This window comes from Mercenaria mercenaria, chromosome 17 (assembly GCF_021730395.1).
Source record: "Mercenaria mercenaria strain notata chromosome 17, MADL_Memer_1, whole genome shotgun sequence".
Lineage (NCBI taxonomy): Eukaryota > Metazoa > Mollusca > Bivalvia > Venerida > Veneridae > Mercenaria > Mercenaria mercenaria.
Window position 1 is genome coordinate 29,403,297 of NC_069377.1, and position 13,078 is coordinate 29,416,374.

General features: G+C 34.4%; 2 protein-coding genes across 13 annotated transcripts in view; one reads left to right on the forward strand and one right to left on the reverse strand.

Annotated features, from left to right (window-relative positions):
• The window catches only part of LOC123536162 (uncharacterized), a 44,831-nt gene extending 36,879 nt beyond the window's left edge, over positions 1 to 7,952 (reverse strand). For 2 of the 10 annotated variants that reach the window (XM_053529366.1, XM_045319079.2), the window contains exon 1: positions 5,910 to 6,143. In XM_053529366.1, the coding sequence (XP_053385341.1) occupies positions 5,910 to 5,943 (34 nt within the window). In that variant the 5' untranslated portion in view covers positions 5,944 to 6,143. Of the gene's footprint in view, positions 1 to 5,909; positions 6,144 to 7,659 lie in introns of those variants that run through there. The other 8 variants (XM_045319073.2, XM_045319069.2, XM_045319071.2 and 5 more) reach the window with 7 other exon arrangements.
• Positions 7,366 to 13,078, forward strand: part of LOC123537140 (MAM and LDL-receptor class A domain-containing protein 1-like) — a 74,366-nt gene continuing 68,653 nt past the window's right edge. For 2 of the 3 annotated variants that reach the window (XM_053529363.1, XM_053529362.1), the window contains exon 1: positions 8,990 to 12,081. In XM_053529363.1, coding sequence (XP_053385338.1) covers positions 11,850 to 12,081 — 232 coding nt within the window. In that variant the 5' untranslated portion in view covers positions 8,990 to 11,849. Of the gene's footprint in view, positions 7,607 to 8,989; positions 12,082 to 13,078 lie in introns of those variants that run through there. The other variant, XM_053529364.1, reaches the window with a different exon arrangement.

Here is a 13,078-nt window from a genome sequence, read left to right on the forward strand (position 1 = left end):
CATAATGTGTCAGATGTAATCATTTCTTGAAGATTATAGCAAGACCGTTCTTCTTTTCACTTACAGTTTGTAGGTGTATACTTTTTACTCAAAGTCTATGTACTATCTACAAATTTAGAAACTGAGAATGTGTGTCAATGCTTGCAAAACGTATTTGTTGCAGAAGCAGTGCATGAAACTAGTCAGTTGGTTGTCTGTGGTACAAGTTGAAAATATATCTTGTTCCGTTCCGTTCTGCAAAATACCATTGCCTATATAGCTAATGGTACTTTGCGGAACGGAACGGAACCATCAAAGAAAAGATCCGACATTCACCCCCACGTTATTACAATGACTGGCGCTAATTTTCCAGTACTGTTTACAAAGTCTTACCCCTGAAGGACAAATCGCCAAACTGAACAAACTAAAACAAGATTTCACATTCATCGGTGACATCATATTACGATGAGCAGCTCTGATTTACAAACACCGGCGACAGAATACAACCCCTGAAAACGCCCTATTGATCAGTGCATATTATAATGTTTGGTGCGGGTCTTAAGAAGACCTGCATAGTGCTATGGAAAACTGTTTTAGTTGTTTTGAACCTTGGTGGGCTTGACTAGTCGTTAAAGAGTTAGCTCCCTTAAATAGTTTCACGCCATTTGCAATGCTAACCTCGGCGAGTTTATTTTTTGTAATTTAGTCCATTTATGTGGCCCCTTGGTGTAAGTTATGTTTCTTTTTTTTCCACTATAAAATGCATGTTTATGTTTAAAGGTAAATTAAGATGAGCAAATTTCCGCATTATTAGACGCTATATCGCATTATATTTTTATTCCTAGCTAAACTCTGTACCCTACGGTATATAAATCGGTCCGGGTCATTAGATCATAATGCACTAAATGTTATTAGAGATTGAGTGGTACTGTTTTAAAAGATTCGGTGTTAAATTACTGTGCTAAATGCTTAATAGACTAAAGGTTTTGTATTATTACAAGCAGGAAGGTTTAATACGTGTCAGTTGTTCTAGTTACAAGTATATTTGTAAATTGTAATGACTTATTTTTGTGAACCTTATATTTGTGATTGGTATGTTTTTTGTGTACTTTCAGCATTCACTCATTTTAATTAACCTTTAAACGTAAATATGCTTATTTCATTGTAGAAAAACAAAAAGGGTCATTACTTACACCATAGGGCCGTATAAATGGACTAAATTCGCCAAGTAAAGCAAAGCAAATGGCGTCGAAACTATATAAGGGAGCTAACTCTTCAACGACTATGGAAGCCCATCAAGGTTTAAAACAATTAAAACCAAAGCATTATGTACGTCGTCTTAAGACCTGCACCAAACATCACACTCCAGAATATAGTAAAAAAAGTACACAACTGAAAGCACAAATTCAAATACACATTCTTTTGCTGCAAATCATCCATGACCTGACCCCCAACGCAAACTGTTACAATAATAATATGTTAAAAAAGGCTTGAAAATTACGAAACCACCCGTTATAAATAAAAACTACTATACGGAGTTCCGTTATTATATCATCAATTCACTTAATTGAAGTATTTGATAGTCCTATTAGAAATAAATTTATCATGTTCCGTTCCGTTCCGTTAAATACCATTACCTATATGGGTATTGGTATTTTGCGGAACGAAACGGAACGAACAAAGAAAGTCATTTCGTTCATGGTTTACCCCATTTAAGTGACAAATATTTCCCCCGAAAAAACGTCCCACAGGTCGGCGCATGCATATTCTTGTGCTGCAAATCACCTATGAATTGACCATGACCCTAGCTGCAGTGTTGTAAAATATGGCTTGAAAATTACGAAATTCTCTGTTATGAATAAATAATACAATCGACATCGAACTTGCGACCATCTCTATTCAGCAAATTTTGTATTAAACGACCAGTCAATATCCCTCCCGAACGTTTCCAGTATATAAATTCATTCCATTAAAAGACTTCTACTAAACGACTAGCGACCACAATAATGTAGTCCCGACAGGTAAATTATTCGACGAAAGTATCTATTAAGCGATCGGGTATCAAAATTCTACCGCATTTCTTCATTTGTGTAATTAGCGAGTACGTTTTGCACGTGACTGAATGCAATTAACCTTTGTATCAGTAAAACTGACGAACAAACTAGCCATAATTTTCACGGTTTGTGGACTTGGAAAAGTGTTCACGATGTTAAAACAGATTTTGAAACCATACATGTATGTTCAGAATAAATACAGTTACATTACCAGTTAAAATAACTTTCCTTTTCATCTGACTGAAATTCATTAAGAGACCATTCCATTAAGAGACAACTTCTTAGCAGTCCCTTGGGTGGTCTCTTAATACAATGTCGACTGTATACGGAATTCTATAATACCATATATTAACTCAATTAAATTATTTTAATAGTGTCATTAAAATAAATCTATCCTGTTCCGTTCCGTTCCGTTAAATACCATTACTTATATGGCTATTGGTATTTTGCGGAACGGAACGGAACCAACTTAAAAGATATCACATTCAACTGTAACTTCAGTATAATGACCTGCTTTTATTTTGTAAAACTGTTGACAGAAGTTTGCAACACTTTTGACAATTTTTTTTCCCATTTAAACGCTTTACAAATGAATGCATATTTCTGTACTATAAACCACCCATGGTGTACGTACAGCAACAGTATTTCGTGTCAAAGAAAAAGTTTTTGATTTAATACAAGAAATTAAGTTGAATAAACTACATAGATATGCTTCCATAGTTATTATACAGATCTAATTCGGTTCCTGCGACGTTTCTGCGGGTACGTGTTTTAGTTATGTGTTAAGGATTTAAGAATATTCGACTCGTATATTATTTAATCAAGTAAAATGAACACTGTCGTTTTTTTTTCAACTTACTTGATGAAAATATTTCATTACATATTCAAATAAAAAAATCACCGAAAATATAAAAATGGAAACCTGTAAGGCCTGAAAAAGTTACTTGTTTCCGCTAACGGCTCTGAAAAAAAAATAGGGTAGGTAGGTAGACCAACTTTTTGTTTGTTTGTTTGGGCATCAGACTATGTGAGAACTACTTGAAGTTTCTTGTTATATCTTAAACTTTATTCAGTATGTAAAATTTATTTAAATATTCCTATATTATAAAAGATAATTAAAAAGGGCATCTTTGTACTAGTTTTAGGGGTGTTAACGGAATACTTTGAAAATCTTCTTGTCCAAAACCACAAGGCATAGAGCCTTAATATTTGGCCTGCGGTATCATCTAATGTTCCTCTATACAGATTGTTCAAAATATGCCCCTGGGATGAAAAGAGGCCCCATCACGGTGGTCCCACGTTTTACATAGACTTATATAGAAAAAACCTTAAACATTTCCTTGTCTGAAACCAAAAGACCTAGGCCTTTGATATTTAGTATGTAGCATTGCCTTTTGGTTCCCTACCAAAATTATTAAGCCCCTGGGGTGAAAAGAGGTCCCGCTTTGGGGGTCTCAAGTTTTACTAAAAACTTATAGAGGAAAAAACTTTTAAAAATCTTCTTGACTGAAAATTCAAGGGCTAGGCTTTTGATATTTAGTATGTAGCATTGCCTAGCGGCTCTCTAACAAGATTACTCAAGCTATGTACCTGGGGGTGGGGGGGGGGAGAGGCCCCGTCCAGAGGGTCATGTAGTAATATTCAAGTAATGATTAAATCTCACACATTATGATTTAACTTCTGGTGATGTTTATAACATATTCAGACTAGTCATTTCTACATTAGATGCAGCTGAGCTTTATTCCTGAATTGGTTCCGTTCCGTTCCGCAAAGTACCATTAGCTATATAGGTAATGGTATTTTGCGGAACGGAACGAAACAAGCAATATTTTACTTGATGTGATTTCAGCTTGCACCACAGACAACCAACTGACTAGTTTCATTCACTGATTCTGCAACAAATGCGTTTTGCAAGCATTGGCACACATTCTCAGTTTCTAAATTTGTAGATAGTACATAGAATCCGAGTAACAAGTATACACTTACAATCTGTAAGTGAAAAGAAGAATGATCTTGCTGTAATCTTCAAGTAATGATTACATCTGACACAGTATGATTTCACTTCTGTTGATGTTTATAACATATTAAGATTAGTTAGTTCTACATTAGATGCAGCTGAGCTTTATTCCTAACTTGGTTCCGTTTCGTTCCGCAAAGTACCATTAGCTATATAGGTAATGGTATTTTGCGGAACGGAACGGAACAAGAAATATTTTACTTGATGTGATTTCAGCTTGTACCACAGACAACCAACAGACTATTTTCAAGCACTGCTTCTGCAGCAAATACGTTTTGCAAGCATTGGCACCCATTCTCAGTTTCTAATTTTGAAGATAGTACATAGAATCAGAGTAGCAAGTATACACCTACAGTATGTAAGTGAAAAAAAGAATGATATTATTGTAATTTTCAAGTAATGATCTGACACATTATGATTTAATTTCTGTTGATGTTTATAACATATTCAGACTAGTCAGTTCTACATTAGATGCAGCTGAGCTTTATTTCTGACTTGGTTCCGTTCCGTTCCGCAAAGTACCATTGGCTATATAGGTAATGGTATTTTGCGGAACGGAACGGAACGGAACAAGAAATATTTTACTTGATGTGGTTTCAGCTTGCACCACAGACAACCAACAGACTAGTTTCATGCACTGCTTCTTCAACAAATGCATTTTGCAAGCATTGGCACACATTCTCAGTTTCTAAATTTGTAGATAGTACATAGAATCAGAATAACAAGTATACACCTACAATCCGTAAGTGAAACGAAGAATTTTCTTTCTGTGATCTTCAAGTAATGATTACATCTGACACATTACGATTGAACTTCTGGTGCTGTTTATAACATATTAAGATTAATCATTTTTATCATTAGATGCAGCTGAGCTTTAATCCTAACTTGGTTCCGTTCCGTTCCGCAAAGTACCATTAGCTATATAGGTAATGGTATTTTGCGGAACGGAATGGAACAAGAAATACTTTACTTGATGTGATTTCAGCTTGTACCGCAGACAGCCAACTGACTAGTTTCAAGCACTGCTTCTGCAACAGATAAGTTTTGCAAGCATTGGCACCAGTTCTCAGTTTGTAATTTTGTAAATAGTACATAGAATCCAAGTAACAAGTACACACCTACAATCTGTAAGTGAAAAGAAGAAATTTCTTTCTGTAATCTTTAAGTAATGATTACATCTGGCACATTACGATTGAACTTCTGGTGATGTTTATAACATATTCGGATTAGTCATTCCTACATTACATGCAGCTGAGCTTTATTCCTGACTTGGTTCCGTTCCGTTCCGCAAAGTACCAATAGCTATATGCAGCTCATACGTTTGCAAACATTGACACGCATTCTCAGTTTCAAATTTTGTAGATAGTACATAGAGTTACAATTATATTGATATAGCTACAATTAAACTGTAAGTGAAAAGAAGAACAGTCTTCATTTGTCACTAACATGCGACTAACCAGGACAATGAATCGAATGCGATAGGTTATTTTTCATCATAGATGGTGGTCTGATTAGTTTGAAAGCATTGTTTTTTACATTTTGATTATACCCCGTGGGGTGCCTCTTAACTTGTTCCGTTCCGTTTCGTTCCGTTCCGCAAAGTACCATTAGCCTCTCCCATGCACGAGCAAGTGAAAGTTTCAAACCAGATTCCTTCTCTTTCATACAAAATTTGTACACGTTTCTAATAATATCTCTAGCGTCATCACTATATCTATACACCGGTTTCGACATTGTTACTGTGACATATTTTACATAAAGTATATTTACAAACTTGCTTTCACAAAATTGCACATTAATTACGTGAAAAATGCTGGACATAATACAATGTAGTTAGCAAAAAAGAAAAAAAGTCTTACCATTCCGGGATTCGAACCCACACCTACACCTCATACATTGTATGCAACGTTCACTCTAACTTACTGCGCCAACGAGACAAGTTTAGTATATACGATTGGTTGGTGTCTTTTATGTATAAAATATGTACTCAGTAAACTATAGCACCCCTTTACTTGGATTAGTTCAATAATAAAAGTACACTTACACCCGGATGCACAACGTATTGTACATTTCGCAACACAGATACAGTTACAGGTAGATGATTACCTGATGTAAATTAAACACATATCTTGAAGTCAAATGTTTAACCTACAGGTAATATAGAGAGGTATGAAACTTTAAAGTTTTGGACGGATTTAGTTAAGATATAATGTAATAAGTGTATGTGGTTTCAAAATTCAGAACAAAGAAAACAAATTAAAACGAAATGTTTATGCAACATTAGAAGATCAACACCAACCCTATATTAGCAATAACTTATGTACAGCTTATTTCACCAACGCTCCCATGCTATGTCTTTTGAAAGATAAACAAGTAAAACGCAATTTATGCAAGGAGGTAAAATATCGGTTTTTTAAAAAAAAACGTGTAATTTACGCGTAGGTAACATCGTTTAAGATGAGGCTACGTTTTTACGTACGAGTATTGAAGTTTCAACGGTCTTTTATAACGTTTTTTTCACTAAGTGTTGATTAAGGCTTTGACCCTAATTTCACAAATAAACTTGAGTAATTGCTTAGCTAAGTCTGTTATTTCAAATGCTTGCTTTTGTCCGTTATGCGTCTTAAGTGTTGACATTTTCATCTATATCAGAGCCGTATATGACAATTTCATATGACAAGTTCAAAACACAACACTTCTGAATTTCACAGAAAACGAAGTATAGAAATAAGAAAAATACTTTAGCAAATTCTAAAATTCGTTATATCGTGCTTAAATAGATACCATATTTGCGTGACTGAAATCAGTACTGCAGACAAATACTACTAACTGTAGACTAAGTATATTGTAGCTATAAGTACATTATTACAGAGAAAATCAACATTAAATAAGAATAACTTAAGCAATAGCACGATACTAAAGTAACAAACTTAACCAAGTAGTTACTTAAGTTGTTTCGTGAAGCTGGGGCCTGAAAATATGAGTTACATACAACTGACCAGTCAAACGGCCTGTTGCTGATAATAATTGACCACAACTATTTTCGTACCATGCTTACCTGCCTTTAAAGTACTATTAAAACAATGTCAATTATCCAATAGGAAAATTCACGTTCAAAGAGTTTTATTTAATTTACCTTGTATAAATAAATAAAGGATATTACAGGAGCGTCCTTTCATATTGAATTTATCAAACGAGTTGAACAGAGTAATAAAATGTGAGGCTCTGCCGAGACGCAAATCAATGTAATATTTTTTTTTATCACATGTAAGCTTTTCCTGCTGAAATATCAAAACTTCTTCTTTCTTTACCTATTATAGACCAAGTAAGTTCGACCAACAGCTCCTATACCTAAAACGACGTCAACGTCAAAGCTTTATTACACTAGTGTATTTTCAGAATGGAATGACTTTGTTTCAGTCCCACGACGTCAAACATGGGAAATCCTTCAGTAAGGACCTGGCATGAACAAATAAAAAGGAAAGGATACACTGAAGATGAATATCAATGTTTGGATTCTGGTACTGAAAACAATACAAGCACATCATCTAGTAATGTGAGTTTTTGATACATGTATATCTATAAAATTACAAAAAAATTTTTTCTTACATTCAGGTGAAGTTCGATTTTAATCCAATATCTGTGGATTTATTTTCCTTTTGTATTATGTTTGATAATCACAACCAGTTTGCACTATACACGAGTATCCCCGTAAACAATCGAAACCACATTATTATTCATGCGCGTGCCAACTAATCTCTTTACGGATGTAATACTTCATTTCTCTGAAAAATAAGATGTATTTGAATGACAAATTTAAAGTAACAAAGACCCACATAGGATCGGCAAATCCATGAATCGCGCTAGCGCTTCATGTTTAATTTGCATATCCTATTCCGTCGTTCGTTTCGCATGAACTCCGAAAAAAAAACCCTTATATTTACATTATATTTGCTTTCCATTTGTAAACAATATTATATTATAAATTGCATACACGTAAATTTGGCGCATTTCCTTTTACTGTTTACGCAAAATGTACGTCATGATTTTCAATGGAAAAGAATAGGGCGACTATGGATATTCAGATATGAATTCACCAAGTTTGCCAAGTTAGAGAAAGAAGTTACATTACATACGTTGCCAAATCAAGAGTACGTGAAGAGTTCATTAAATAAGCAGACCTTACAAGAAGTATCACTTAACATAGATCACATATGTGTATACACACAACAAAGATCAACATTGGTTAACACGTGGTGTTTTTAGAATGGACATGTGCTAATGTGGAATAATTATTCATAAAAAGGATACATTTCTATTTCCCTATAAAGCCCTTTATACGACATGACAAAGATTTTAAGGGAAGTTTTACATTCTGTGCAAAGTGATACTACTGTTTGCAGATCAAATTGCCCCTTCAACTTTTTTCAAATCGATAGAGTTGCACGTTTACGTCACAGAAACTGTGAAGCTGGAGCTATTTTTGGAGTAATTTTGACAGGTTAACCCCGCCTCATCCACAATCAATTATTCATTCACCTTGTCGTGAAACTTTTTTTCTTTATCGTCACACAAAGCGCGTGCTCTGTTTCTGTCTTTGAAGCATTGCCGTACTTGCATACATTGTAAAATGCAATAAGGTGAATAATTTAATGGATATGTTTTAAAAGTAGAATATAGATAGTTCAACTACGTTCAAATGAAAACAGCACTTTTTATTTGTTATGACAATTATTATCGACAAAATTTCCAACCACGCAAGGTACACAAGGTTTTATAGAAAGGTATCTCGTTGAACCTTCAAGCTACGTAACACTTGTACGTAGATCCATAAAAACTGATTTATTTGATATTCAAACGTTTGCAGAGTTTTCTGTAGCTTAACTATCGCAAATCTAATTTAGATCTAGTTTTATTTTATTTTATTTTATTGGTGGGGTTTACGTGTAGGTTGTGAATTTATCTACTATTTATTTGAAGTCGTTTATTAATAAGCACTATTTCAGTTATTACATACAGGCAGTTGATATTAAGTACTATTTCAGTTATTACATACAGGCAGTTGATAAGCATTGTCTTCGTTCATGGAAAGAACCAGTTATAGACTCACATAAGTCAAAATAATTCGACGTTTTGTTTGTTTTATATTTGTGACGGTCACTCTAAATGGACCAAACTAATCGAGGATAAATAACAGTACACCGTCATTTAAAGTCATTGGTTTTATTGCTTACACATAATCATTATGTGTAACGTTAATCGTGTTAAGGGGAATTATGATAACTTTTACATAAATTAATGAGGAATTTAATCCCCCTTTTGATTAGTCTAAATAATGAGACCTCGGGTAGACCGATTTTACATTTTGAAATTTTACGTTGTCTACCTAAAGGGGATATCGACCAGTCAAAAAATATAACTTGAGTACAATTATTTGGACTACCTTTTGATACATTTAAGTTTTATTTGAATTTATCTCATATTCGCAACAAATCAGCATTTAAACCCAAATCTAGTGATGACAATTTCTTTCGAGTTGAGAAAATAACTCGTAACTGTTTCCTAGGATCGCGTCAAATTAGTTAGACTAATATTCCGTAAGAAATTGCCGACTTTTTTCAACTGAAGAGGCATGGTCGGTTCCGGGAATCGAACTTATACCCTTCGATCAATGATGAGCGAATCCAACAACTCGAGTCAGTCACGTTTTATAATTATTGTGAAAAATAAACACGAGATACGTTATTTAAAAGAAAAGTCTGCAGCAAAAGGTACTGAAATTTAGGCAGAAAAAAGGCCTGTAATGTATAAGATGGTGTCTTTTTTCACATCCACGCTACCTAAATGTAGTGTGCAGTGTGGCAAGATTTTAAATGAAGATTAGATCTAGTACATATGTTACAATCCGTTTAAACACCCATTCGAACAGTATTTAAATCATCATTTCCCGGTCATGCAGCCAATGTAAACAAGTTCATTCAGTATTTTTTTACTCGTATCGGAAAGGCGGAGTTACCTGTATAGACGAGTTCCAAAAATAGCTTCAGCATCGTAAAGGTACAAGTCTATCGATTTGAGATAAGGCGAAAGGGCAATTTGATCTGCAAACAGTAGTAAGAATGATAAAAATGTGCCAAAGTCTCATACGCATGCACACTCAAACAAATCAGCACAGGTATAAAAATGGCGTCTTTAAGTGTGAAAATATGTTAAAATGGAAAAAAAAATACATTTTTTTTTCAATTTGCATTATGTTAAAAAATAGGTTAGAAGTACTAAAATAATAAAATACATATTTTGAGACAAATCAAATACAAATAACTCTATGCCAACTAGGACGAACAGCCTCATTTTCAAATTTTAAGAATTTCACGGTTGACAAAAAGTGTGTATACAAAGAAAAATGATAAAATTATGCCTAAACAGCCATTCATATCGCTGTGTATCTGTTTAGGTCAAAGCTTCCACAATGGCCGCAATGACGTTTAATAATGTACAGTACCAGACAACAAATAATTTATCTATATACCTGTATGACAAGAGTTAAAGGGAACAATGAATTAAGTGTATAGTTAGAAACTAAATGTAAGTCAAATTTTCATGGTAATGTCCTATTTTCATGGTAAATACTGAAGAGTTTTTTCTTGTTTATTTTTTATACTAGCATTATGTGTGATATGGTACAAACAACATTATATCTAAATTTCAGCTTAAATAGTGGATCTGAAATTATTTTATTTGCCTTAAAACATTTTTTGATGTCATACAATATGCCTGTATGTATTGAGATAAGTTCTTCGCGCCATAATCTATTGGATTTAATACTTACCTATGACATGATTGGTAGGTCTACTGTAACAATGTATTAGCAGGAGCGGATACATAGAAATTGGATATCAAGACATTTTAGACAATCTTAAAAAACATGCCTCAAAATGATCAAATCAAAGCTTAATTATTACACTCGGTCTTAAATGTACATGAGCAACCAACGTTATGCTTTTTAAATTCTTTTTAACAACTACAATTTTAGGTAGGTTACTATCTATAAATGAAGATCTACCATACATTGCATGTTCCCCATGTTAAAGTATGTAATTTGAATCTGTAAGGGCACACCTACGATACGGTTTTGTCATTGAGAAGGAATGTGAAGTAGCACCCCCGCCCGAAAGATAGTGATACTTCGTTCACTTCTCAAGATCGATAACTGGGATCATGATTGGAGTTTATTACTTCAGGTATCGTTAAAAATGAAACTAGTCCCTGTTAAAGACAAAAACAAAAAATATTATAAGCAATTTGGAGAACACATGGAGTCCCTATAATAATATCAGACACTTATAAATTAGTGTAGATAATACATTCATGTGTTTTGTTTCCTTTTCAATTTCAGTGCGAAAGAGTGTTAGTTTTGAACAAATAAGATAATCTTATCTACAGAATAAATATTTCGTATTCAAAAATAATCTTTCGTTTTTATGTAATAGGAAAAAAACTATAAAAATCTTGAAATTGCAATAAGGAATGAAAAAATGGGTGACATCACGGCCACATAAGATATTTATTTAGTTTTGTATTAGTCCGTACCCGATATGTACAGGATGGTGAAAGATAATCATTTATCACTTAATGAGGGCGTAAAGATATTCTTTTACTTGACGAAACCTGTTGTATACATTCATTTGATTAATTCAGATATGATTATAAATACGATTGGTGATGATTATTTCAGTCAGTCAGTTTAGGTCAAATAAAACACAACACGTTCAATGAATTAACTAATTAATACATCTATTATGTTTAATATCAATACTTGTGACTCTAATAGTTTCCAGTGCATGATATTATTGTTATGTGCAACAGCAGTATCAAATACGCCGTTAGATGGTTATTCTTCAAAAGCACCTACATTCGGAGACAGTTGCGTGGATGGGCAGTACCGATGCGGATCCTCTCAGTGTATACCTGAATCTTCGCTATGTGACGGTGTGTCCGATTGTGAAAATGGAACAGATGAAATAATCTGCGGTATGTGTATGTTTATGTTGTGTTCTCTACCCGCTGTTACGGTGTTTTGTCCATTTCACTCAGTGACGGTGTGTCCATTTCACTCTGTGACAATGTGTGTTTCTATTTCACTCAGTGAGGCTGTGTCCCTTCACGCAGTGACGGTGTACCCATTACACTCAGTGACGTAGTGTTTCTTTCATTCGGTGACGGTGTGCCCATTACATTCAGTAATGGTGTGTCCATTTCACTCAGTGACGCTGAGTCCATTACACTCAGTGAAGGTGTGTCAATTTCAGTCAGTGACGCTGTGACCATTAGACTCAATGGCGGTGTGTCAATTTCACTCAGTGACGCTGTGTCCATTAGACTCAGTGACGGGGTGTCAATGTAACTCATTGACGGTGTGTCCATTTCACTCAGTGACGGGGTGTCCATTACACTCAGTGACTGTGTGTCCATTGCCCTCAGTGTTGGTCAGTGACTCAGTGACGATGTGTCGGTTGTCCTCAGTGGCGGTGTGTCAATTTCACTCAGTGACGACCTGTCCATTACACTCAGTGATGGTGTGCTTATTTCACTCAGTGACGGTGTGTCAATTACACTCAGTTACGGTGTGCACGGTTGTGAACATGTAACGAATGAAATAATCCGCACTATGCATATTTTTTAACTGTTTTTCCTTTAAATTCTCTATGATGATGTGTCAAATTTTAAGGACTGAACCGACGAAAGTATCTGTAAAACCCATGTCTGTAATATATCTCTTTGCATACTGCATACGCCTCGCGTGTGCACGTCGGAATATTTTAATAGTATAAAAATGTCAGTGATAAAAACACCGGCAATAAATATTAATTCTAACACGACCCGATTCTTTTTCTTATTAACGAGCAAAATCTAATATTAAATGAATGTCGTCAAGGATGTTTAAAATCCTGGGTTCAAGGATGTTTAAAATCCTGGGTAACGTGTTAGAATCGAAATAATATATCTCATTTTATGATTTGCTTTTAAA